Source organism: Urocitellus parryii, chromosome 11, assembly GCF_045843805.1.
Source record: "Urocitellus parryii isolate mUroPar1 chromosome 11, mUroPar1.hap1, whole genome shotgun sequence".
In the NCBI taxonomy this organism is placed as follows: Eukaryota; Metazoa; Chordata; class Mammalia; order Rodentia; family Sciuridae; genus Urocitellus; species Urocitellus parryii.
The window spans coordinates 114,201,180-114,228,871 of record NC_135541.1 but is presented as its reverse complement, the minus strand read 5'-3'; the positions used below and the strand labels follow the sequence as shown (position 1 = coordinate 114,228,871).

At 40.5% G+C, this 27,692-nt stretch overlaps 1 protein-coding gene across 2 annotated transcripts in view; it reads left to right on the top strand.

Moving 5' to 3' along the window:
- Nucleotides 1–27,692, top strand: part of Nos1ap (nitric oxide synthase 1 adaptor protein) — a 291,877-nt gene that overhangs the window by 206,859 nt on the left and 57,326 nt on the right. Inside the window, exons 3-4 of one of the 2 annotated variants that reach the window (XM_026412681.2) lie at nt 6,977–7,069; nt 18,546–18,604. In XM_026412681.2, the coding sequence (XP_026268466.1) occupies nt 6,977–7,069; nt 18,546–18,604 (152 nt within the window). Of the gene's footprint in view, nt 1–6,976; nt 7,070–18,530; nt 18,605–27,692 lie in introns of both variants that reach the window. The other variant, XM_026412680.2, reaches the window with a different exon arrangement.

Sequence of the window (27,692 nt, the reverse complement as noted above, 5' to 3'; positions counted from 1 at the left end):
TGGTAAAAAGAAAAAAGAGAGATATTGAGAAACATAAAAAACAGAGAACAGAGAATCAGGAGATGTGGATTTCAGGGTTGGGTTTTCTGCTAACAGACCTGGGGAAATCTTTTGCTCTCCCTGAGCACTGGCTTCTTCCCTATACAGTGAAAAGCTTGGTCAACATTTGTGATCCTAAATGTTTCAAACACAAGAATTTCTCTAGAACCAAAAAAATTTAAATATCATTTACTCTTTTTTTGAAAATTTTTAGTGATACATTATAATTATACATACTATATAATTCATTAACCTCCAAAATATTTTATTTAATTTTTTTTAGTTATAGATGGACACAATGCCTGTATTTTGTTTATTTTTGTGTGGTGTTAAAAGTTAAACCCAGTGCCTCACACAAGCTAGGCAAGCACCCTACCACTGAGCCATAATCCCAGCCCTCTAAAATATTTTTGATGAAGTATTTTGGACATACTAAATGTATGAGTTATAATGCATGAACATGTGATATTTACCATCCAACAGAATTCCCTTATAGCATAATAGTGGTGATTTTAACAATCCTTGATTTAGAAAATGGATGATAACAAATAGCAGTTGTACTTTCATTGGAATTTGTATTTTAATTGTTAAAATAATAGCTACCCTTACACATATACATATAGGATCAAGAACATTGATTTAGTTTAAGGCAATTCTTAATGTAAATGAAGATATGTAATCATTCTTACAGTATGCTTCTATGGCTCACATAGTGTTTCTGGAAAGTGTGAGATATATTACCTATTGCAATAAAAATGCCAGCCTTTGGCCCTGTTCCAGATCCACTGAATGAATGTCTCTGAGGGCTGGGTCTGAGATTCTGCCTTTGTTGTTGTTGTTTAAATCAGATATCCAAAATGGGATTAGAACTAGAGTTTTCCATTTCCTTAGTCTCCAGAGCTGGGCAGTACTACACTTCTATATGATCTAAGGATAATGAGTTTTCCCTTGAACAGTACCTTCCCTGGTTCCTTTTAAGTATTTTGTAGGTCATAGAGATTTTACTTATGCCCAATTTTTCAGTAATATGTCTGTTGTTGAAATAAGTGATACTGAGGTTGAGGTTGACAGGTGGGAAATAAATTTTACTATCCAGACTTTCCAAGAATCCTCATGGATATTCTGAAATTTGGGTTCAGTGCTAGTGTTGGTCTAGGTCTTGCTAGTATTAATGAATACTACAAGTCACTAAGCTGCATATCAGGGTCAGGCCTGCCATAGTTCTTGGGCCCCTGTCCTCCAGGTTCTGGTTCCTATGGAACAGGGACTAGATCTTCTGGGCGTTAGTCAGCTTTTTGTCATCACAACTAAAGTACCTGACAAGACCAACTTAGAGGAGGAAAGGTTTATTTTGGCCCATTGTTTCAGAGATTCAGTGCATGGAAGCAGTCTCCAAGACAGAAAATTCATGGTGAAGGAAAGTTTCTCAGTGCATGATTGTCAGGAAGCAGAGAAAAATAGGGAAAGGGGCTAGGGACAGATGTAGTCCAAGGCCACACCCCCCTGTGATCTACTTCCTCTTGCTATACCCCTCCTGCCTATAGTTATCACCCAATAGTCCATTCAACAAATGGATTAATCCACTAATAGATTAGTCATTGCCTAAAAGTCTCACCTCTGAAACTTGTTGCATTGGGGATCATGCTTTCAACACATGAGCTTTTCTGGGGACATCCCAGATTCAAACCATAGGATTCAGGAGGCTTGGTAGCCTAGAAAATGGAAGTTCATCTGCATGACCATTTCCCTATTCATTGCTCCGAATAGTACTATAAAAGAATTATATGGGGTTGGTAAAAAGAAAAAGAGAGACATTGAGAAACATTGCCTTGATCAATAATGGCAGCCATAAATAATTTTATTTAAAGAAGTATGTACCAAACATAGTTAAGGTGCTCAGCAATGTGCTGTGGGTATGGACCATTTAAAGAAGATCAGATCTTCTTAAAGTCTTTGTAGTATGGTTGTAATCCATGTTTTAGTAACTTAAATTGTCAGTTAATTTCTGGAAAGATTAGATTACCCTTGTATACAGTGTTAGCTTTTCTTGGGCTCTGTGAGTAACCTCTGTCAACCGTATTCATGAATTTAATCTTTGTTTATTACTTTTGTATGGTTCTAGTGGTATTTTCTTGGGCATAAATATATGTAAGATTTTTTTTTTCTCTCAAGGAGGGCATGGCCTTCCAGGAAAATAGGTAAGCAACCAATCCACAGTGAGTGATAATTGAGGCCCACAAACTTGGTACTAACCAAGTGGATAGAGCAACTCCATGGGAGGAAGTGGGAAAGGTCATTGACCCTGAAGGCCTCTCTGTGGAGAAGCCTGAGCTGATACTTCTAGAATAAGCAGGAGTTCCCTAGCAGATGATGTGGGCAGGGCATTCTAGCCATGGGGATTAGCAAATGCAATTAAAGGGTAGTAGAAAAAAGTATGGCATGTTTAACTTAGATGTTGGGAAGCTGCAGAAATATTCTTTTGCAAGAATTAAAGTGGAGTTACTGGGAGCAGAAATGTGTTAATCGTACAGTGTTTTAGGTTTTGTATCTTTATTGTGGTAAAGTATACATAACATAAAATTTACTGTCTTACCTATTTTTAAATGGACAATTTTGTGCCATGAAGTATATATTCACATTTTGTATTACTGTTACTACCACCCATCTCCAGAATTTTTTCAAAACTGAAATCGTACCTATTAGATATTAGCTGCAGATTACTTCCTTCTGTCAGTCTCTGGAAGCTATCACACTACTATCTGTCTTCACAAATTTGATAGTACTAGGTACCTCATAGAAGCAGAATCATAAAATATTTATCTTTAATGACTGGTTTATTTCACTTAGCATGATATCTTCAGGTTTCATCCATGTTGTAGCGTGTGTCAGGATTTCCTTTATTTTTAGGGTTGAATAACATTCTGTGGTATGTATGGATCACATTTTGTGTGTCCATTCTTCCATTAATGGGCACTTTTTGGCTATCTTGAACATGGCAGTTCTCAGATTTTGTAACTTAATATGTAAGTTATTAAACTCTATTTAACTTTTGGGGGGTACTGGGGATTGAACCTGGGGATGCTCTATCACTGAAATATATCCCCGGTCTTTTTATATTTTTCTTGAGACAGGGTATCACTAAATGGTCTGGGTTGACCTTGAATTTGTGTTCCTCCTGCCTCAACCTGACAAGTAGCTGGTATTACAGGCATGTGCTGCTGTTCCCAGCTGTTATTAAGCTCATAATTAAAATACAAAAGGACTTCTTACAAACCATTTATAAGATGGTCCCAGGTTGATGTACTTGGTTGAAGAAAGGGGTAAGGGAAAAGCGAATTTCATAATGAAGAATGAGAGGACCTGCTTCCTGTGAAGCAGATGAGAAAGTATTTCACTAGCCAAATTATTTGTAGTCCAGGTGATTGAGGATCCAAGGTTCCTGTGGGGGGAAAAATATATTTTTGTTTAAAAATCAGCTCTTGTCAAACATCCAGGGATTTTTTTTTTTTTTTGCCTCAACTTCTACTTCTCTAAGAAATCAACTTTTCTGCTTCTATTTTTGCGTACAGCTTGAGGTCCAGGACTGGACTGGTCCCTTCATTAGACCTCCATCTTAACTGTTTCACCAACTTTGCTGCTGTAGACTTCCTGCTGCCCCTCCTTAGATACCCAGTGACGGGCTGGGACATGTTGGGTTAGGAGAGAGTTGTGGGAATCAGGAGATGCTCAGAAGCCAGGCTGTTGGTCTGGAAGCAGCTCTTCCAGCATCCAGCCAATATTTCTGCTCATGTTACTTGTTGAGTGTTTAATCTTGGCTCTTGTTGGATCTTCTACCCAGTCTCCCCTTCCTGGGCTTACTGATTGGCACAGGACACTAAGTTCCATGGCTGCTATTTCAATACAAGACCCCAAGGCTCTGTTTATGAATCCCAAACACTTGTAGGCTTTCCAATCTCTAGTTGGTCTTCCTGGACTTGTATTGTTTTGTTCCCTCAAAGGTCAGGTCTGTAGGGTTTATTCTGCCCTTGCTGGTAGAGCTCTGGCCAGTAAAGCAAATGTATCAGAACAGCCTGGCCAGTGGGTGGAGGGCCAGGCCTGTTGGCACATACTCTGGGCTGGCATGGGCCACAGACAGTGGCACCAGAAGTCCTGTTTGTTCTTCAGCTCCTGGCAAAGCCTAAGCAGATTGGATTCGTGTCCCAAGAAACACAGATGCTTCCTCCCCAGCTTGCCTGCCCAGACAGTGCTCCACCTCAGACAGAGCAGCAGTCTGGGAAAAAGGAGGACTTGTCCCTAAGAGCTCTTCTCTTCTATGTTCTCCTGGATACTGCATTGCTACCCTTCTTTTCAAACCCATTTCCCCCCTAAAGAGTATGATAACATGCTATCATGTCATCTAAGTGAAGTGTAATTGCCATAGAATTAAAAGGCTTCATGATAAATATTTAAACCTTTTCAGATACTTGATGTACCTTTGTGTCCAGTGTTTCTAACAAAAGTGCAATTTAATTCTAATTCTGCAGTTGGAAGGGGTTGGGGGCATCAGGAAGCAGATAGAATAGATGCAGAGTGTGACCAACCTAAGAGTCCTTGTAGATAGCACTCGTTAGTAATGGCAGCTGTGATAGGACCTGTAGACCTGCTTTCTGCCTTTCTGGACCCTCTTCATCTTGAAACATTCCATCAGTTGTTGTAAGGAGCACCTGCATTATCACTGTTATTGAGATTCTGGGAAAAAATTGGGTCATGCTTTTCTATGTAGTCACTGTGCCCTTTACAGGGAGCTATCTGGGGGTATGTACATGGTGATTGAATTAGAGACTGTTTTCCAGTTTCCAACAAAATGTTTAGCTGCATTTTGAATTCTTAACATGAAGGTATTAAATGCATGGCCAAACTTGGCAAAACATTAACTGTAGAAATACTTAAGTTTCCAGATACACAAACAATGAGTTGGCTGGGTGCCTCTTGGCAGGCTTAGGTGATGGGTCTTGATTATAGAAAGGTCCTGGAGACAGTGAACCCACCAGGGAAGTGGACCAAACAAGAAAGAAAGGTCTAGTCAACTGCAAGCTTCTTCTGGAAATACCAGGCATTTAAGGGTCTGCTTAGCAGGCAATTTGCTCACTAAAACCCAGGCTAGGGAGAACGACATAGTCCCTTGCAGAGGCAGAGAGTTGACATTTCTGCTTTGATTTTTGTTGCTGTACAAGGGAAAGAGGGAAGTGTATGGAGCATGTGAAAGTGACTTACTGGAAGAGTCCAAAATTGTTAATAGTTGGCAACTGATCTATCTAAGGCAGGTTTTGTCCTCTTCTTGGGCATATCCAGACTTTTACATTCTTAACTTCAATGGAGTTCAATGGAGCACCCCCTCTGCACTCTATTGGTTACAGGAGCAACCTTGATTTAGTGACTTGTTCTGAAGGAGGTGTAGCTGGAAATTTGTGTTGATGAAAGCCCAAAAGAGCAGAGGTAAATGTGGGTGTGGTCAGGAAAAGTGGCTAGTTCACCTCTCCAGTAAGCACATGGTCAAGGTCAGCGGATTCATAGATTACCATTCCAGTTCTTCCACCTAGAGGGCATTTCAGTTCATCCAGCACTAGAGTTGAACAGAATGGTACAGCCAAAGCCATACAGTGTGAGTTGGAGCGGTATCCTCAAGTGCATGCTAATCTGACCAACTGTAGCCTTCAATAATCCCACTATTGACCTAAAGGGGACTGTTTTATGTGGGATGGGTCATGTCCAGAGCCAAACACCAGGACATAGAACTCTCCCTCCCATCCTTCTGGGATTGAACCCTAAGGTGTTTTACTACTGAGCTGCATCCCAAGCCCTTTTTATTTAACTTTGAGACAAGGTCTCACTAAGTTGCTGAGGGCCTTGCTAAATTACTGAGGTTGGCCTTGAACTTGTAATCCTCTTGTCTCATCCTTCTGAATTGCTGAGATTACTGGTGTATGCCACTGCACCTGGAAAAAATGGTTTTAATAAACTGACGAATTTCTCAGAATGAAGTTCACTGTGGGAGAAGTCAGAATTCGACCACCAGTGATAAAAAGCTGTGCAAGTATGAGAAATGGCTATGAATGCCAAAATGTAACAGAAAGATATGGGATTGTGGATGGGCTACATTCCTCAGGAGTTCAGAGCTGCAGTTGGATTAGCCTGTCCAGAACTGCAAAGGTGAATTTAAAATAGAGGGGTGGGCTGGGCAACATGATACATACTTGTAATCCTAGCACTTGGGAAGATGAGGAAGGAAGATTTCAAGTTTATAACCCAGGCAATATAGTGAGACTCTGTCTTAAAATAAATTTTAAAAAAGGAGTGAGGCTGGGAATGTAGCTCATGGTAAAGTGCCCCTGGGTTCAATCCCCAGTTCCTGCCCCCACCCTCCAAAAAAATTCATAATTGATTTTTTATATGTGAAAAGCCCTGATATGAAGACTGGTATCAGTTCTTCTTAATCTTCACCAGGGATAGAATGGAGTTCCAGCAGCATTTGGTTAGACGCAAGGAATTCTTTCCTGACAAAGTCATTAAATAATAGAATAAGTTATGGAGGGAAGGTTCTGATATGTTGATGAGATTTTCAAAACAGGTTGTATTTTCATTTCAGTAGGATGTATTAAGTCAATCTCATTGTGATGAGTCATTCCTTTGGTCTGAGCTGTTGGCTGGGTGGTGGGATTGATGACCATTTAAGGTCCCTGTTCTAACCTAGGGACTACCTGAGAGCCCCTGCCTGCAGACATCTACCTTAAAAAAAAAAAAAAAGACATCTACCTAGAAAGATCCCCTGAGGTTCTCCCTGTGCCCAGGAAGTGCACCAGTCCCCTAGGACTGCCTTGGCACTCTGTGGGCTAGCTGGGGTCCCGAAGATGCACTGGTCTAATCAGTTTCTGTTCCTTTGTTCTCTTCTCCTTTGCAGTATGAGTTTAAAGCCAAGAATATCAAGAAGAAGAAAGTGAGCATTATGGTTTCAGTGGATGGAGTGAAAGTGATTTTGAAGAAGAAGAAAAAGGTAAGTGGCTCTGAACTAGAAACTGTGGTGAAGAGGAGACTGGGGAAGGTGATGTGGGATACTTTTTCCTTTTAGAATATTCTCTGGACATATCACCCCTTTATCTGATGAGGTCTTCTCTTTCTTTCTTGATTGAACTCAGGGCATTCTTCCACTGAGCTATATCCCCAGCCCTTTTATTTTAAAATTTTGAGGCAGAGTCATGCTAGGTTGCCCAGGCTGTCCTCAAACTTGTGATCATCCTGCCTCAGTCTCCCAAGGCATTGGAATTACAGGCATGCACCATCATGTCGGCCTGGTCCCAAGCATTTTGGATAAGGGATATTCAACCTGTGTCAGGTTTAGTGGGGAATGGACAAGAGGAGGCTCCCTCAGCAGTTTTCCCCTTCTGTCATTTGTACAACCCTCGGCCTCACCCCAGGTTCCCTGAAGCCCCCCCTCCCTCATGCATCCTTGTGTCCCTTTACACTTGCTGCTGCCCTGGGGATTATTACTGTCCCCTTTACCTATGTGCACACAGTGGGTAGCCATGGAACAATCTTGAGAATACTGTCCTCTCAGGAGTTCCTGAAGCAAACTGATGTCTATTAAGACCCTGAGCTTAAAACTATGAATGTCAGCCTTTCAAACCAAGAAACTCAGACTCATCAGCTTGAAGTTTTAGGCTGTAGGATGTTAACTCACGTTGACAAAGCTCAAAAGAGGCTGATGTATAAACTGGATCAACAGTGTCTTAATTCACTTTGAGACATAGAACAGTCTCTTAGATCAGATACTCTTATTATCCTGACAAGCACATTTCCTCTCAAATGGAGGCAAATGATGTGAAAAGGTGAGTTATTAGAGTATTGCTCAGTGGGCCCAGCAGTGGGGAAAGTTGGCTAAGTACATGAGAGGAATGTTTGCTGACCTCCGTTGGACCCACTGGATATTTGTAGTGGCCTTGATGGGTGGATACTATTCCTAGGGTCTGTCCAACAGACCTTTCTAGCATTTTCCTCCAAGTCTCTCTGGCTTCTGTACTTCCATGACTGCTAGTACTAAAATCTCCCCACCACCCAAAGCACATACACTTTTGTCGGACATGATCTTTGTTTACTTTCAGTTATGTTACATTTCAAGTTCTGCTGTCCTGGTACCTATATGTCCCTTTCAGATAACTTTATACACCTCTGATGTTGTCCATTATAGAGTAACTTCATAGTTTTGCCTTAGGACATGGTCTTATCTCTCTCATCACTGTCTCCCTATATATCACATATCATATGCAGTGCTATCTTCCATTCTGCATGCAAGAAAACTGAGGTTAGGTCACACAGCACTTAAGGACAGCAGAATGCTGAGCATCATCTGGGAGACAAACCAGCTCTTCCTTCCATTAAGTACAGGAATGCTCTTCTGAAGTAGCATCTCCCTGAGGGAATAGGGGAATTTGTGACTCACTTTGAAACCCTGAGATTGTTAGTCTTCAGTGTTCACCCTGCTGCTGGCCCAGGAAAGAGGTGATCTAGCAGGTCTTTCCTAAGTCCGATTCTTCTGATGCCAGGCTTGGGAAAGAGGAGCTTCCTGTCCTACCTTGCTTCCTCCACCCACGCTCAGTGTCCATTTCAGGGCCACGGCTATGATCTGGATAAGGCCTTTAATCATAGTGTACATTTTCAGCTGCCTGTGCCAGATGAACGCACATTAACAGCAATCAGCCTTTTTGTCATCTTGTTCCCATGCAACAGTCCTCTGATGTCTGCATGTACTACCACCACACTCACACACACTTTCAGTCTCTCTTCCTACCTGTTTATAGGGTTGGCAACAGACTAGAGATGCTATAGTGTAAGTGCATGATTTTCTCCAAGGAAATGAAGCAGTTGGCAAATATCACTGATGGCCACCATGATTAGGTTAAAAATTGAAACCCTAGCTAGGTAGCTATGGATGTAGCAATAACCATTTCTTATATTCATCCATAGGACAGCACTGCCATGTACGATTGCCATTCCATAGTGGTTACTCAGTGTCTGTACTAGACCAGCTGGCAAAGATTTTGAATGGTCCTCTGTTCCTGCAGACAGCATGCTGATATTTACTGGGTCAGCATGACATGTTGGAAGGAGCCCTAAGCAGAGGCAAGAAGACCTGGGTTCTGGTCCTGGCTCCACCTTTCCTGGCTCTGTCCTCTGAGCGAATTATTTTGCCTTTCTGATCTTCAAGTAAAAAGAATGTGGAGCTGGGTTGGTTAATCACTTTCACTTTTCCAGCTCAAATACTCTGCAATTTAAACGTATATAAATTTAGATCACCAGTATGTATTTAAATCTTTGAAAAACTACTGGGCAACAAAGAAAGCAGACACTACAGGCTGGGTGGTTCACTAGATGGTTTTGTCTTCCAATCCTCTGGGCCAGGAGGAGACCCTGTAAGGTCATATGCCTCTCGAAGCAGCCACTGGGCCTCCTTTCTTAGCCTATTTGTAACTGGTCAATGGTGGTGTGCCTCCTGTCTGAGGAGGGAGGTGTGTTTACAGGGGACTCTTGACCTTTAGAGAACTTTCTAAGAGAAGGAGCAATCTTTGTGAGCTCAGCACTTACCAGGTACACGGAGAGTGTGTTCAGTATTTGTGGCTCTTGGCTGGCTGGATGAATGAAAATTATTTGTATGTGATAGTGTCATTATGTCAGAAAGAAATAAGTACTTAGCAACAGGATATAATGAAGTCTAGTTTGTTCCTTTTGATTATGACATTCTTCTCCCTCTCTCTTCACCCATCAGTCTGTCATTTAAAAAAAAAAAAGGAAAAAACAAGAATCAGAGCCTTTCCCAGATACAGAAGGCTTCAGTAGGAATTGTTAATTTAGTCTGTGGTAGTAGGACTTGTTCAGGTGACTCTGATTCTCAGGTGTGTTGTATTAGTGCAGGCAATAGCCAAATATATTGTAATCATCTCACTGAGATACAAAAACTGTCTTTTTTTGTTATATTAATAAGTATCTAAAAATGCTCTCTTCTTGAACTAATGCCAGCACATAATGAATCATAAATTCCTTTCAAATCTTATGTCAAATTTGTGGTGTGAACTCAGTTACCAAGATAATCAGCTTTGCTTTGATGTCTCTCAATCTGAACACTTTCTTTAACTCCCAACTAGGCCCAAGTAATTATCTTTTCTGTGTATATAATAATGATTATTTATTATAATTCCAGAATTACACTGTACCACCATTTGCTAGGGAGTGGAATCCTGAATAAGAAAGATTAATCTTGAACTTCATCCAAAGGATTGTTCCAAAAGAACCTAAAGGGACTCAGTTTCATGTGCTTTGTCTTATAAACCAATAATTTGTTGGGATTCCTTAAGGCAACATTCTAGAAATAATCCATCATTCACATTTACAAATATTTGTATAAGATACATAGGGGTACAAGATATGGACCCTTTCTAGCAAAGTTTACTATATTTCATGGCAATTTGTGTAAAATAGATCTATGATAGTTCTCCATTTCATTGGAGGTGTTTTTCGTTTGGGGGAATTTTTTTTCCTTTGGTACAAGACTTAGAACCCAGGGCCTCATGCATGCTAAGCACATGCTATACCCCTGAAGCTACATCCCAGCCCCACATTAGATTTATTTATCTCTTCCCCCTATAAGCTGTGAGCTTTTAGGGGCAGGTTACATGTCTTCTCTCAGATCTTATCTGTTTGGGAAGGTGGAAGGAGAGAGGGAGCAAACTGATTGAAGTAATTACACACTAAGATGATAATTGGAATAGCTACTAATAATCTAATAATAGCTGGCACTGATAGTACCTACTGTTTTTTAGTCTTGTTTGATGTACTGTAACACTAAATCATCACATATTCCATGAAGTAGATGCCATTATTATGCTCATTTGCAAAAGAAGATTGAGCAACTTGCTCAAAATCTCAGGTCCCATCAGTGGTGAAATCTAGATCCAAAACAGGTATATCTTGCTCAAATCTCCAAACAGGTTCTTTCTACTACCATGTTGCTGTGTGTGTGGGTGTGGGTGTGTGTGTGCGTGCGCGCGTGCCCACGCGGGCATGTGTGCATGCATGGTGCTTGTGTTTATTGTCTTTAACTTCTAACTTACATTCTGTCACAGGGACATTCACATCATAAGGCAACTATTTTCATGCCCAAGCAATAGTATTAGGTTACTATGGTAACATAGAACTCAGATCTAACTGGGTAAATAAAGGGGGCACTCAAAATTATAGAACCAGAATTTAGGAGAAGGGACTTAAAGAATGATCTGGACTAATTCCTGGATTGATTAGATCTGGCAACAGAGAGTGAGATAGGTTCAGGGATACCCCCACCTAGTATCTAGGTCACCGAGGTAGACATAGTCACTGACAGGACCAGAGTGTGCCCCCTAAACCTAGTACAGTTTTCTTTTCACCATGTTGTCTTCTGTGGCCTGCTATTTCTTGATAGTTTTAAATGGATGTATTAGGAACCCATGTGCATTGTGTGAGGATTTGTTAGAAAATTGTGTGAGTATTTTCAGTTTTGAAATGCATTTTCCTATATCTGTAGGTTATACCTGAAGGTAGGAGATAGCTTTATTTTCAGCCTAATCCTATTCTACCTAGAAGCATGGAGACTAGGTTTATATGTCAAGCTAGGTTTATATAGTCTTTGCAAGGTTTTTTTAATTTAAGAAAAAGTTTTAAAAGAAGTTGCCATTGCTGTCAGATGCATGAATAATGTGCATGAATAATGACAAAATTTGCTGACTTTTAGACACGCTTACTGATTCCAGTAGGGATAGTAAATAAATGTCAGTAGGAATCCCTCTTCCACCTTTGGGCTCCCGGGACAGGGCTTCAAACATGCCATATCCGTTTTATGCTTCCAAAAATAGGGAGGATGCCTGTGATAATTATTCCTGACTCTGTTTTCTCTTGTTGGCAATGTTTCAGGCAGACCTACCTCTAAACCAGTTCTCACATAATATGCCTTGCCAGAAGCTTTTAGGATGACAAAATGGCTGTGAATGAATTTCCATGGAGGACTTGACATTCGTACTCAATAGATAAAGGAAAAAGAAGGTCCTGTATCAAGAATGTGCTTACTCCATTCCGTGATCTTTCAACACAACACAGTCAGCCCTTTATCTCTCTCCTCTGTTCAGAGTAAAGGGGAGTGAAAGACTTGCTTGGAGTAGCAAGGAGAACATGGAGTCTAGAGGTAGAAGAGATAGATTTTATTTACCACTGGACCAGGTGAATTTAGAGGGATATAAGGTCCCCCTGAGCCTCAGTGTTCATCTTTCAGGTGGGGGTCAATTTTAATAATGTAAAAGAAAGCATTATGTAGAAGTTCCTTCTTTAAATAGAGCAACAGGCTTTTCCTCCATGTCAACTAAGATAGTTTTGAAAAATCAAAAATGAAACATGTAAAGATGAATTTCCTGTATCTTTCCTTTCTCACTTTCCTTGTTAGTCTGACACGAACAAGCGAGTGCAAAGATGGGATTAAATGCCTGTGGGAGAAAGTGAGGGAAGTACCTGGGAAAGAGTGGGATGGCTGTCAGACTGCAGGCCTGCCACCAAGAACCAGAGACAGGGAAGGAAGAAGAAAGGTTGGGTGAAAGTCTCTTAAACAGCTGGGCTGTCTTAGAATGTCTTCGTGTTCAGTGCTTGGCTGGGAGCAGCCCAGGAAAGCATGGTGCCTAACCAAGTTCAATAATGGACTTCAGGTAGCAGCATCTGGGGCCCTTGGTTAAACTCTCTGTAACTGGACCTTTGAGGGTACATTCTTGTGACCACAATTTCCTGTAAATGTCCTCCAAGTTAAGCTATGTATCTCACTGACTTTGGGCAGAGGGACAAAGTACTGGGGATTGAACCCGGGGTACTCAGCCAACCAAGCTCCATCCCCATCCCTTATTATTTCATTTTGAGACAGATTCTCACTAAATGCCTAGGCCGGCCTTGAACTGTCTCCTGAGTACCTGGGATTACAGGTATGTGCCCCTGTGCCCAGCCGCAAGCATTTTAAAGAGAAAAAGAACAATACAGAAACCACTTCCTCCCCACTTTTCATATGGAAATATTTTTTTAAGGAAAAAATTTTAGGAAAAAAATTTAATGAGAGAAGGAAAATAGGAAGGAAGGCTAATGACGGGCTTTCCAGGGTTATAAATCAAAGTTGACTTCCACCATAGGACAGAGATATACCATTGAAAAGTCAAAGTAACTATAGCTAAACTCAGTTTAACTATCTTTAGAAAGCTCACATAGTTCTAAATTATGCCTTCTTCTTTCTTTCCTTCCTTCCCTCTCTCCCACCCCACCCGCTAGGGATTGAATGCAGAGTCCCCTACTACTGAGCTACATTTCCAGACTTTCTTTTTACTGATACCCTGTCTGAAAATTAAAAATGTAAAAGGAGAGGAAAAGAGAGGGGTCTGGGGAAGAAACTTTCAAAATAAAGGAGATAAAGAGAGAGCACTTCAGACCAACAGAGAAGAACGTGTTCATTTAAGACAGTGGTATGAGAAGACGAGCCTTCCTCTAAGTTAAGCCATTCAGAGTACTGCAATTGACTGAATCCTACTGAGTCCTAGAGCCAGAACTAGTCTAAAATTCAGGAGAACTTGGTTCTAGTCTAGACCCAGCTGATAGCCAGGGGTGACACCTGGCTCAAACATGAGCACACACCTCAGAGCGTTATTTGAAAGAGATGGGTAAGAGAGGTGGGGGTCCTTCAGTTCTAAAGTTCTTAGATTATCATTTGGTTATTGAAGGGATTGCATTAAAAAGTTCCAACACATTTGCCTTAGGTTATTGAATAACCAAAACATTGGTAAGCCAGACGTGGTGGTGCATACCTGTAATCCCAGTGAAGTCAGGAGGCTAAGGCAGGAGGATTGCAAATTCAAGGCCAACCTGGCCTTTAGTGAGGCCCTATCTCAAGATTAAAATTAAAGTTCAATGGTAAAGCACTTCTGGGTTCAATCCCCAATATCCTACCCCCTCAGAAAAAGGAAAGGAAAAAAAAAAAAGGTGAGTCTTTATCTATTGTATCCTTTGTATTGCCTTGATGATTTCCTAATCTCTTTATAGATTTAATAGACTTACCCAAGGATTACTATAAGGCCTTTAAAGGGAGAGGACTAGATTTTAATGGCATTTTCAGAAAAGGAAAATAAGTAGGCAAAAAGATCTTTGTGTCCTCCAACCCTACCCACCCCCTTCAGTATGTTCTATATGGATACTGGGACTTCTCCCTAAAGTAAGGTATTTTCTGGCTTCTATACACCCTGACAATGTTCACTCTTATTAAATTAATACAAAGTGCCTGGAAGCCTGGCCTCTCCATCCTCCTAGTCAGGAATGCCAAAGAAGGAAAATAGTTGTTCTGTATTATGTTGACTCATTATTTGTTCTTCTTAATGAACATATTAGTTACATTCTTTGGGTATGCAAAGAAGAGTCTTGCCCAGGGTACTTTTGATAATGGAGGCATGCTAGTAGGCTAGGAGGAAAGAGGCTGGCATTCAATGGCTTTTCTTTCTTAGCATTGCAGCCAGATTGAGTGGAAATATCTGCAGCAGGTCACAAAAACCATCTGCTGTTTTGGGGGCTCAGCTTAGTTTAGTGGAGGATTTGATTGAGCAAAACTGGGTCTTTGTATCCTGGAGCTCAGGGATCAGGCAGTTTCGCGCTAGCCCCTCTGTGGTGTTTTCAGGCACTGACTACTGATCCTGAGCTCCACTGGTCGTGGCCATGTTAGCATGGTGGTTCTCATCAGCTGCACACAGCAAAAACCACATTGTCCACCCTCAGAACCCTCTTCAGGGCTGCTCATATCAGAAAGGGGCCCGTGGATGTGGCAGCATCATGAAATGGTCTCTTTGGTACATGGAATCATTCTTCTAATAACTCTGAAAACCACAGCAGAGCAACAAGGAATACTACGAGGAGCAAACTTTTCTGAAAGTTAAGTGTATGAAAAAAGCAAGGATTCACTCCCTCAGAGCAGCCTCTGCTGCAGGCCTCCCTTGAGTGTTTAACTCACAGCGAATGTTTTATTGAGTAGCACAGTGGGTGGGCTCTGGCCAAGCACAACATTGATGGGATCTTGGTCAGTTGGCTGTCTTTGAAGACAGGGGCCTTCCCTCTGCCAAGCCTGACTAAGACTTCCACAGGAGCACACAGTATGTGGAAAAGGACCTCTGGCCGGGTGTTTCACTTTAACTTTTCTTTGATACTCAGTCCTACATCAGAATCACCTGATTCTGGCTCTGAATACTACATCAGAATCACCTGAAATGCTTGTTGATACTACAGATTACAGAAAGGCCTCACCTCCTATATTCCTGAGCCTGAAGAGGTAGAACCCAGGAAGCAACAGTTCTTTTAGAAAAATTTTACCTGTGTATCTACACACACATCCACCCAAGATTTTTGTTCCTTGGAAGAAGGAATAGCTGCATTTCCCCCTATTTCTCCTTCTAAATACAGATGAGGGTGTAAAGGGCAGCAAAGCAAGGCAGAAAAACTTAGACAATAGCCACTCCTTCAGCCAAACAACACAGAAAAATCTGTCCCCCTTCCCTGCCAGGCTGCATGGCTGAGTGGAAACCTAGATACCCACCACTGCTGGGCTATCACAAGGGGCACCACCCCATTGGGTAGTGTCAAAGAAAGCTAAGAAGGATGCCAGGACTTTCATCCCTAGCAGCTGGTAATGAGTGTCTCACTCCCCCACCTCACCCCTATTCCTCATGTGCTGTGTCATTGGAGACAATATGGAGAACCTAGACTTCCACCACTTCTTAATTGGAATGAAGCTGAATGATAGTGCAGTAATGCATATAATCAGTGCAGGATAGTTGAAGGTGAATAACAAAGTACTCCTTTGAACCAGAGTAGCAGCGGTGGGAGCCTGGTGGGGAGTTAGAACTGCAACCCACACCCAGCAGTATCAAGGAACCCTTTTTTCCCTCAGGTGTCAATAGAGGTCAAGTGGGAAACCTGAACTTAATTCTCTCCTGGCAGTGATAATGTGGCATTCTCCTCTTTCCCCTGTTTGAGCAGTGTCCTAGTATGATAGTTAAACTAGAAAGTTTAAATGATACCTAGAGCTGAGTGTAGCAGCTCACACCTATAATCCCAGTGACTCTGGAGGCTGAGGCCAGAGGTTGACAAGTTCAAAACGAGCCTCAGCAACTTAGCAAGACCCTCTCTCAAAATCAAAACATGAAAAAGAGCTGGGGAAATAGTTCAGTGATAGAGCACCCCAAGTTCAGTCTCCAGTATCCCTCCATACACACACACTTATTTAGAGTCATAACACTCAGAAGGTTCAGGTTTCAGCTGAAGTCACTTGCCATACCATCAATGACAAAAACTTGAACTTTAATGGGGAGAAAAAAGGTAATAGATGCCAGCACCAGATGACAGAGATGTTAGAATAATCTGACAAAGATTTTAAGTAGCAATCATAAAAATGCTTTCATGAATAATTGCAAATACTCTTGAAACAAGTGAAAAATTATGATAAATCTGCCCTAAAATCCAATCATATTTTAAACATATCTTGCCATTTAAGTAACCCCTTTGATGAATAATTGTTTTGTTTAAAGTATGCATCTAAGCCAGAAATAGCTGCTACTTCAGGAGGGTCGGGCAGTTTGAGGTCAGCCTGGGAAACTTCGCAAGACCCTGTCACAAAATGAAAAATAAAAGGAACTGGGATATAGCTCAGTGGTAGAGCACCCCTGGGTTCAATCCCAGTAACACTAGATAAGTAAATAAACAAGCACATATGCCAGTATCTGCTTTAACTCTGAAAAATTTTAGTCCATCAGTTGGAAACCAGCCTCCCTTGGGTGCCATTCAGGTCGTGAGGGAGCTAAAGAGGCTGTAAATCAATCTGTCTGGGTCAAGAGTGGTGTCATGACTGGAATAGAGATCAGAATATGTCTCTGTTAAATGCCAGTCAGACCATATGTGAATCAGTGAGAGATGTTTTAGAGCATCAGATTTTGAGGGGAATACTGGCCAGTACATAGTGTATACAAGTCTGGGAAACATGTCATGGGAGGGGTAATCACAAAAAAGTTTATAAATTGATTGATTGGGGGTACTGGGGCGGTAACCCAGAAGTGCTCTGCCACTAATCCATGTCCCCAGCTCTTTTTATTCTTATTTTGAGACAAGGTCTCACTAAGTTGCCAAGACTGGCCTTGAAACAGGCCTATGATCCTCCTGCCTCAGCCTTCTGAGTAGCTGGGATTACAGGTGTGCATCACTCTCTGCTGGCAGAATTGGTTGATAGTGAATGTAAACCAGTCTAAATTCACCTCATTTGATGGATTGATGTTGAATGAAAATTAAGATTAAATGGTGTGTGTGTGTGTGTGTGTGTGTGAATATGTATGTATGTGTGTGACATATGCCAGGTGTGTGTAATGTTGTGTTTGGGAAAAGTTCCTGAGATAATGCTTTTTCCTAATGTCACTCTAAGGGCCTGGACATAGTCTCCCCTGGTCTTCTGGACAATCTCTAAACTTTAATATGTTTAGAGAAGTCGCTCTGTGCATTCTATCTGAGAAATTCACTTACCAAAGGTACCTAGCTAAAGTATCCAATATATACTTCCTTACTCTCCCTCTTCTCTTGACTGTCTTCAATAGATTGATGATGATGATGATGATGATGATGATGATGATGATGATTTGTTGGTACTAGGGTTTCAATCCAAGGACACCAAGCACTCTACCATTGAGCTACATCTTTTTAATTTTTTTTATTTTGAGATAGGGTCTCACTAAGTTGCCAAAGATGGCCTGGAACTTGCAGTTAGCCTCCCAGTTAGCTTGTGTGTGTGTGTGGGGGGGGGGGGGTTGGGCGGGTTGGGGGGAAGGAGAGGGAGCTTGGGGGGAGGGGAGACAGTTGGGGGGGGTGGTCTCCATGTGTTCACAGTAAATTAGGACCACAGCTGAATGACTGTTAAATGTACTAGTTAACTCACTTGGAGGCTTTTTTTTTTCCCCTTTCCCTTTTAATTAAAGAGAGAGGGTGGATTACATTTCATTTGCATATGATTGCCTCCTCCACACATTTTATTTTACTCTCTTCTTCTTTTCATTCCTCTTCTCCCACCTCCTTGGAGTGATATGTAGTCTTTTTTTTTTTCCTTGCAATTTCTCTAAGAAATTTTTATTTAGAGTCTGCCTGTGGTCCCCTGAGGCCTCCTTGGCTCCTGCTTGTGCTCTCTGCCAGGGAGAGACACTCTCCTGAAGTGCTTGTGAGGGAAACTGATCACATGACATTTTCCCCTTGCCCTTTTGGAGCAATCAGCTCTGGGCCTCTTAGGGGGAAAAAGTCAGGCCAGAAGCAAGATGCATGTGTTTGCATAAGCATTAGTAGTTCAACGTATGCCCTGGTTCTATAGCTGAGGACAAGCCTAACTTATTCATTTACAGCTTCTTTTATTGCAGAAAAAGGAGTGGACGTGGGATGAGAGCAAGATGCTGGTGATGCAGGACCCCATCTACAGGTAAGAGCCCAGTCCAAAGCTCAGGAGGATGCAGAGCCCCAGGGTCTCCCTGCCATCTCCTGGAGCCATCTGTTAGGCTGGTGGGTCTAGACAGATTGAAATAAACTTATATTACTTTTCCCTTATGAGATCTGCTGTCTCTGTAAATGTAAGTATAAGAAATAAATCTGCCTTATCTTTAGGATGGAAAGTTTTTCTGATTGTATTAAATTGTATTAAGGGAGCTGTGAAGGATTTCTTCTTGTTTTTTAATCTAGATCTCTCTGTTATAATCAGAGACCCTTTAAATTTGTGCTGGTTTTATCCTAACTGAAATTTTGTAATTGCTTACATGTTGATTATGATAAAATGAGGTTACTGGGTTATCCCATCCCCCTGTGCTCTCAGTTTCCCACCGTGTTCTCTTCTTTCTGTCCCTTCAGAAACTGAGCCTAGATAAAGGACTTGAGATCACTTAGGAAAGCAGAAAATTAAAAATATAATTTCTGGGTATTTATCTTATTCTCCAAATTCATGTGTTGAAATCTTTACTCACAAGGTGAGGCTTCAGGCGGTTGGACACTTCAGAGGTGATTAGGTCATGAAGGTGGAGCCCTCGTATTTAAGATTAGTGCCCTCATAAAAGAAGCCCCAGACAGCTGACTTGCCCTTTTCACCATGTGAGGACACATCTGTGAACCAGAAAGTAGGCCTTCAGCAGACACTGGATCTACCAGTACCTTAATCTTGGACTCTCCAGTCCCCAGAACAATAAGAAAGACATTTTTATTGTTTTGAGCCACCTGGTTTGTGATATTTCATTATAGTAGATTGAATGGATACATACCCAGAAATTGCTTTCACAATGAGATTTGTATGAATTCTTTTTTTTTTTTTTTTGAGGATTGAACTGCAAAGCATTTTACTACTGACCTATATGCCAGCCCATCAAAAAAAAAAAAAAAAACAAAAAAACACTTTTTTTTAAAAAAATTTTGAGACAGAGTCTTGCTAAGTTGCTTATAGCCTAGCTATATTGCTATATTGCTGAGGCTGGCTTTGAACTTGTTATCCTTATGCCTCAGCCTCCCACATCACTGGGGTTACAGAAATGTGCCACCATGCCTGGCTGTGACTATTATAATTCCTATAGAGATTAGATGGCTACCATTCATATGTATTCTATGTCAGAAGAATACCAGACAGCAGTAACATACAGAAAGTCAGGGCTGTTCTTGGATTCAGGGCAGGACCTCGGAACCTGGGTGTTATTCTTCTGCACTGGATCTCTGCAGACCAACACCCCCCCCCCTTAAACGCTTGCCTCCTTCCTGTTTTTTTATGGTGCTAGGGATTGAACCTAGGGCCTTGCACATGCTAGGCAAGCATTCTACCATCCTTCTTCCTGTTTGAGGGGAGAGTGGCCATTTCTTTGGAAATTGACAAACCTAGACTTAGCTTCTCCTTTTGTCTCCTCTCAGATTACTGCCATGACTTTGTTGACAAAATAGGTAAGGTTTGGAGCTCAACTGTGAAGATAGCAACATGGGTGACCTTGCCTTCTAGTTGAAGAGTAGGTGAAAGAATTTCTATTCATTTGAAAAATATATTTGTGTGAAAGACTTACACCAGGTACTATGCTGGGTAATTAAGTCACGGGCCCTTGTTCTCAGGAAGTTTTATTCCAGTAGGGAAATGGACTCTGAATAGATCACTGTGGTATAAGATGTTGCATCTGACAAAGTAAATTTCCTCCTCTATGTTCCTGTTGTACTTTTTTTTTCTCTCTCTCTCAGTTCTGAACTACACTCTACCACTGAACTACATCCCCAGTCCTTTTTATTATTTATTTTAAGACAGGATCTCACTAAGCTGCTTCGGGTCTCACTAAGTTCCCCAGGTTGGCCTTGAATTTGTGCTCCTCCTGCCTCAGCCTCCTGCATTTCTTGGATTACAGTCTTACATCACTGCACCTGGTTCCTATTGTACTTTTCAATGTTTCTTAAAATAACTTCATTGTATGTTATGGTTTAGATGTGAGATATCACCCAAAAGTTCATGTGTGAAACAATGTAAGAAGGTTCAAAGGTGAGATGATTAGAATAAAGCAGCTTTAACCTAATCAGTGGAGTAATCCACTGATGCATTAACTGGGTGTTATCTGTAGGTAGGTAGTGTGGCTGAAGGAAGTTGATCACTGATGATGTGCCTTTGGGGTTTATATTTTGTCCCAGGTCAATGGAGCTCTGCTTTGCTTCCTGATTACCATGTCCTGAGCTGCTTACCTCTGCCATGCCCTACCATCACAATTTTCTGCCTCAACTTGGGCCCAGAGGAATGGGGTTAGTTGACCATAGACTGAACCTCTGAAATTGAGTCAAAATAAACTTGTTCTCCTTTAAATTGTTCTTGCCAGGTCTTTTGGTCACAGTGGTGCAGGAGCTGAATAAAACAGTATATTACTGTTACTTACTTATTTAAAATGTCACTCTTGCCACTAGACTATGAGGCTTTTGAAGGGAAGAACTATGTACTTTTCACTTTTGCATATCCAGTATTAAGCTCATACTGGATCATATGAGATACTTAATAAATGTGTAATGGGTGGGTGGATAGATGCCTTGAATTAATGTCTGAAAATTACCGTGAGTGGTATAGTGATTCACAAAAGAGAACAATTACTTTCTACTTGAGTGATGAGAAAAGGCTTTAAGAAACAGATTGTATGAAAACTGGGCTTGAAGAATGGAAGTAGACAAATCTCTATCTTTTGAATTTTATAAAAAACTTTCTTGGGTTTTTGTTTTTATTTTTCATCGTGCCACCATATATATAAATAAATGACCTCTTTGTAGATGCTGGTCATAAGTTGAATTTTTCTTGTCTCTGATTGAGAGAAAAGACTTTCCCAGTTTTTACCAATCCCAAACAAGTTGCTTACTTTATTTTTTAGCAGCTTTATTGAGGTATACTTGGCATACAAAATGAAATATCTTTAAATGAATAATTTCTTAAGCTTTGAAGTATGCACACCTATGAGACTGTCACCTCAATCGAAACGGTGAGCATTTCTGTTACCTCCAAAAGTTTCCTTGTGTCCTTTTGCAATCCTTCTTTCCCATCCTTCCACAATCTACCCCTTGCTAAACCCCATATCCTATTATTGAATTTTCAGTCTTTTGTAAGCTCTGGATATAACCTTTGTCATATTTATGACTTACAAACCTTTTCTCCAAGTCTTGCTTGTCTTTTCTTTTAATAATGTCTTTTGAAGAGCAAGTGTTTTACATTTTGATTAAGTCCATTTTATCAGTTTTTTTAAAAAAATGGATTGTGCTTTTGTCATATCTAAGAAGTCTTTACCTGGCTCAAGGTCACAAGTATTTTTTGTTTTCATCTAGAAATGTGATAGTTCTAGCTTTTATGTTTAGGTGTATGCTACAATTTGATTATTTTTTTTTTTACATGATGTGAGAGTAGATCAAAATTGCCCTTCCTCCTCTCCCACATCCCTACCTCAGCCACCACCAGTGAAGGTCCACTTCCAGCCTCATTTGTTGAAAAAGTGTTCTTTCTCCACTGAAATGCTTTCACATCTCTTAAAAATCCATTAGTTATACTTGTATGGTCAAATTGTATTGCCTAGCATATGCTACACAAGTGCTGTACCGCTAAGCTACATCCCCAGCCCTATCTATCCACTTACAAAAAGAAATATGTATTTTTAAGGAGGAATACTTCAAAGACAATTTTAAATATATTTTTCTTTGGTCCTCAGACTCACACAGCAGGTGCTCTGGTTACAGATGTCTTGTGAATGTCTTTTTATAATAAATCAAAATTTACCAACTTATGTTTGTGAATAAAGAAATGAACTTTAACCAGTATATTTTCAGTCTTCAGGTGTTTTTTTTCCCTCCAGGTATTAAATTGTAGTGTTTTTGTGTATATACATGTGAACTTGTATATTTATATGTATGGGTAGACAAAAAGGAACTTTTTTCTTAAACTGTATATGTTCCATTTTATTAATGAGAACATTTATCATCATGATAATATGGTAACATTTATAAATGAACTTTTCCTCAGTATGGTTATTTTTCTGCCCTTAAGGAACATCTCTGGTTTGATTTAGCAGTGGTTCTGAGGGACACGAAATTGCTTATGTTTTTTAATAACACATTGGATTTCTGAAGTGTTCACTTTAGTCAAATTCCTTTATGGTAAATCCATTCTTCCTATTCAAAGAAATGCTTTTTTTCCACGTCACTAATGAAGATTTGGGTTTTATTAAGTCAAATTTTAAATTTAAATCTTCCTCATTCCCCACCTGGAATAATAGAATTGTGGATTTTTTTTAGAGGGGGTGGGAGTACTGGGGGTTGAACTATTTACCACTGAGTTACATCCCTAACCCTTTTTATTTTTTTGTTTTGAGATAGGGTCTTGCTAAGTTGCCTATGTTGGTCTTGAACTTATGTTCCTCCTGCCTCAACCTCTTGATTTTCTAGGCATGCACCACTACACCCAGCAATCATGGATTTTTCATTGTGTTCACACACAAACACACAAAACATACAATTTTCCATTTTAACAATTTTTAGGTGTACAAATCAGTGGTGTTCATTTCATTCATCAACTAATACAACCATCAGTATTATCTGTTTTCAATACTTCTTCACTCCAAACAGAAATTCTGGACCAATTAAGAAATAACTCCCCAACATCCCCCTTCTCCCAGCCTCTGATAACTTCTAAAATCATGAAATTTTAAGAGGATAATAGCACTATGGTGCTCATGTGGGCCATTTTCCCCTCCATTACAGGATACTCTATTTCTCTGAAATTATTTGCTATTGCAGTGTTCTTCATTAAGTGAAATCATATTTTCTTAATTATATAATTGTTTTCCATTTATTCTAGTTTTTACCTCTGGGACTACAAATATGTACATCTTATTTTTTTATTTCCTTTCAGTCAACCTAAGATCCTGAAGCCTTTCTTCATTATAGTTTTCCAAACCTCTTAATTTCAGAACACACAGTTACTCAGAGCTGTTTGGAGAAGGGAGGAAAGAGGTTCATGGACAGCTAATACAATCATTGTTCATTGTGCTAGACACTGGAGGAAATGTTGGTACATCAGTCTGGGCCCTATCAGGAGGCAGAAACCACAAGGTGATTTAAACAGAAGTAGTTTCTCCTGAAAGAATTATTAATCTATAATAAAAGAGTGCCTGTAAGATGTAAAGAGAAGGCAAGTATCCAGGAAGGACAAACTTAGAAAAAGAACCCATTCCCAAGAGGCCCTGCAGATTTCATTGTGTGACTGCAGTTATTATATGGCAAAGAAGTTTACCTGGTTCTTAGACCAGAGTTGGTCCCAGATGCTGGAAAAATAGAAAGCAACCCTCTAGGGACCAAGTACAGGTGATCTGCAGCTGGTGGGTGGGCACACAAATGGAGTTGGTGTATAGTGTAGGTGAGAAGCATGGACCATATAATGTCTACATTTGGAGAGCCAAGAGAGATGAACCAGATGGGGAGAGGGCAGGCTAGCAGAGAGAGTTGAGATGACTCTGAATGGGAGACCTGGAACATCAGTGTCTTATTTTGGGAGTGATTACCAGATTGGGCATGTATTCTGAGGTTTCTAGGGACTGTGTGTTCTGGGCACATGGCTGGGACAGAATGCTACGAGATGTTCTGTTACTGTGCTGCTGACCATCTGTGTAGCAGCTGGACCAAGGGAAACCTTTCCTTCTATAGCATCCCTCCATTCTACAGAGAAAATTTAACATCACCCTTACTATACAGGAGATAGACTTAAAGGAATGCTATACATTATCATAACACATATTGAATGGCAAATTGGAGCTGAGTAGCAATAAATTGATAATTGTTATTAGAACATAGTTCTAATAAAGAATGTAGTTAGATAGAACTTGATCATTCCATCACTTAATCCTGATAGCAAACCCTGAGTGTTATCATTATCATTCTTAAGATGAAGAAATTGAACTTCAGTTACATTAGGTAACTTTCCCATAGTCACAAAGCTAGTAAATGGTTGAAAAATGACTACCAAGATTTTGCCCTTTCTGATTGGCCATTCTGCTCAGTATTGTCCACATTCTGAGACAAGTCCATTCACTCATATTCCTGTAGTTAATTTTTATTATAAAATTGATATCTCAAAATATAGGATAAACTACATTTTAAGGTAAGTGAGGGTTTGGTAGACTTAAATGACCAGCCCAGGCAAAACTCAGGAAAGATGAATATCATCAGAAGCACGTCACATTATGAGCAAAATAAATCAAAAGAAATTGATTTTTCAACGCTTGATTCATAGTAATGAAACTGCAGAACGGTAAGAACAAAATATTTTGAACAATCTGGAGAGAGAAAATACATTGTCTGCAAAGAAACATAATTTTTTAACAGCAGAAATAAGAGAAGACTGAATAATCTTTAGGAATATGGTAAATTGGGCACCGAGATGCATGCCTGTAATCCAAGCAATTTGGGAGGCAGAGGCAAGAGGATGGCAAGTTCAAGGCCTGCCTGGGCAATTTAGTGAGACCCTGTCTCAAAATAAAAAATAAAAATAGTTGAAGATATAGCTCGGTGGTACAGCACCCCACCTGTGGGTTCAATCCCCAATACAGAAAAATATATATATATTGTAAGCTAAATGCCATCAAGTGCCTATATTGTAAGTGCCATCAAGTACTGAAGCTGAGAAAGAACTCCTTAAATACCTTATGAAATTATGAAAGTCCAATAAAGAAATTCTGTGAAGCATTTGTAGAGAGAGACCTGGAAATAAAAGAGCAGCCATCCTTAAAGACGAATGAATAGTTCAGACCAAGAAGGGTAAAGACAGGGAAAAAGAAGATGGAGTTTCAGATATGAAATGCTTGGTGACTTCCACCGGTGCAGTCTCAGTGAGAGGTGGGGACAGAATCTTTCTGTCCCTTGGCAGTAGAAGAAAGGAGAAGCATGGTGTGATGAATTATGGCTTAACGGTGAGATCAAATAGATACCTATTTTAAGAAAAGGAGATAGTACTACCCTTATAAAGAGAGAAAGAAAGGGTACTATGGGCATAAAGACTGAAGGTTTGTACAGTACGTATAATTTGAAGCATTCTTATTTTTTTTTGGACATGTAATTATATACAATCCTGATGTTATAGAATGAATCTAAAAAATGTCCCCCCAAAGCACATGTGTAGGTAGTGTAGCAAGGTTTGTAGGTGAAAGATTAGATTATGAGAGCCTCATCAGGGGATTAATCCATTTGATGGAAATGGTTTAAGTGAGCTACGGGGTGGTAACTGTAGGAAGGTCCAGCATGACTGGAGGAAGTAGGTCACTGGGGGCATGACCTTGGACTATATTTATCCCTGTTCTCCCTCCCTCCCTCTTGACTGCCATGAGCTGAGCAGCTTTCCTCTGTCACAACCTTCTGCCATGTTATTTCTGTGATGTAGGTAACCAACCATGGACTGAGATCAGTGAAACCACGAGCCTAGAATAAACTTTTCTCCTTCCAAATTGTTCTTGTCAGGTATTTTGGTCACAGCTATGAAAAGCTGACTGCCCCAGCTGACCTGGGATACATAGGTAGACTCACATAGATATGAAAGATGATAGATGCTACCCTTAGTCATTTGATTCTTTTGTGAAGCCAAAGGAAAACAGTCTCAGGATTTTTAAAGGAAATCTTGAGAATCCCTGCTGTCCCTTTGGAGTTAGATAAGAGACCTCCCAAGGTAGAGTTGATTCTACTTCATAACTTCCCTTCTGTGTTGGTCAACATAGTGAAATATCAGACACAGGCTATTTATGAAATAAAGAGAGGTTGACTTTGGTTTATTTTTCTGGAGAGTCAAGTCCACAATCAGGTGGCTTCATGGGTTCGGCCCTTTGGTGAGGGTAGCATATCACGGCGGGAGCATGTGTTTGAAGTGAAAGGTCACATGTTGAGCCAGGATTTATAAGTGAACATCTGCACTTTCCTGTGCTGTTTCTGGTAGAATGAGCATCTCTTCTTCCTTCCTCCTCCGACTTCCCACTGCTGGGATTCTTCAGGGATCTGGGACAACTATGAGATGGAATGTAGAGATGCTTAGGAAAAAAGTAAGGATGGGTCCAGAACAGAAAGAAAGTTTCCAGTGATTCAAAAATATTCTGAGGGATGAGAGGAAAGCCAAGAATCTCACAGAGCAAAGAGTCACCTTTGGAGAATCAGAGTACACTGTCAAAATTTACCGGGAGAAGAGGGTGAAAATGGTTTTGGGACATGAGTGAAAATTTGTACTAGAATGCATGAGATTTTCAGCAGCCCTGGGAAGTAATAGAAGCTCGAAAGCATGAATATACTTCCTTCCCCTTCTTAGTTCATAAGCTTCTCCATGTGGAAAATTGGGTAATTCCTACTCATGCATATGTATTAAGAGGCACTGTCAATGAAAGGTTTTTAAAGCTGGAGGAAATAAAAACATCAACTCTTCATGAAATATTACTTGAGACTAGAGTGATGGACACTCTATATGTCAGATGTGCGGCCCAGAAGTGATATGAGAAGTTAGGGAGAGATCTCTAGGCTGGGTGGCCTCCAGAAGCCTAGTTATCAGTTGTCCCACAGTTAAGCAGAGGTCCCTGGAGGATCCTTAGTACATAGTAGGTGCTCAATAAATACTGCATGACAAAGCTAAGACAGGCTAGATCTGCTTGTTTGCTGCACTAAAATGTTCAATTTAAAAGTCCATTAAGCCTATTTTATCCTCTTGTTGGCCTTGTCCTGTACCTTCTTGGTGGCCTAAAAATAGCCCCAGAGAGGCCAAAGCCCATTCAAGTGAATAGACACAGAAGAAAACTGAAACTAACTGTCAGAGTGATAAAAATTAAACCTCTGGATCTGTCTCTCTGGGCCTGGCCTTAGAGGGCATCTTTTGCACTAATAATGATGGAAAATCCAATTAGACCAACTTTAGGAAACTTCAAATAATTAAATACTCCCTACCAGGGAGAGAATTACCCTGTGGAGGAAGTAACAGGGGAATAGGGAAGACAGGCTGGTCCCAGTTCTATTATGAAACG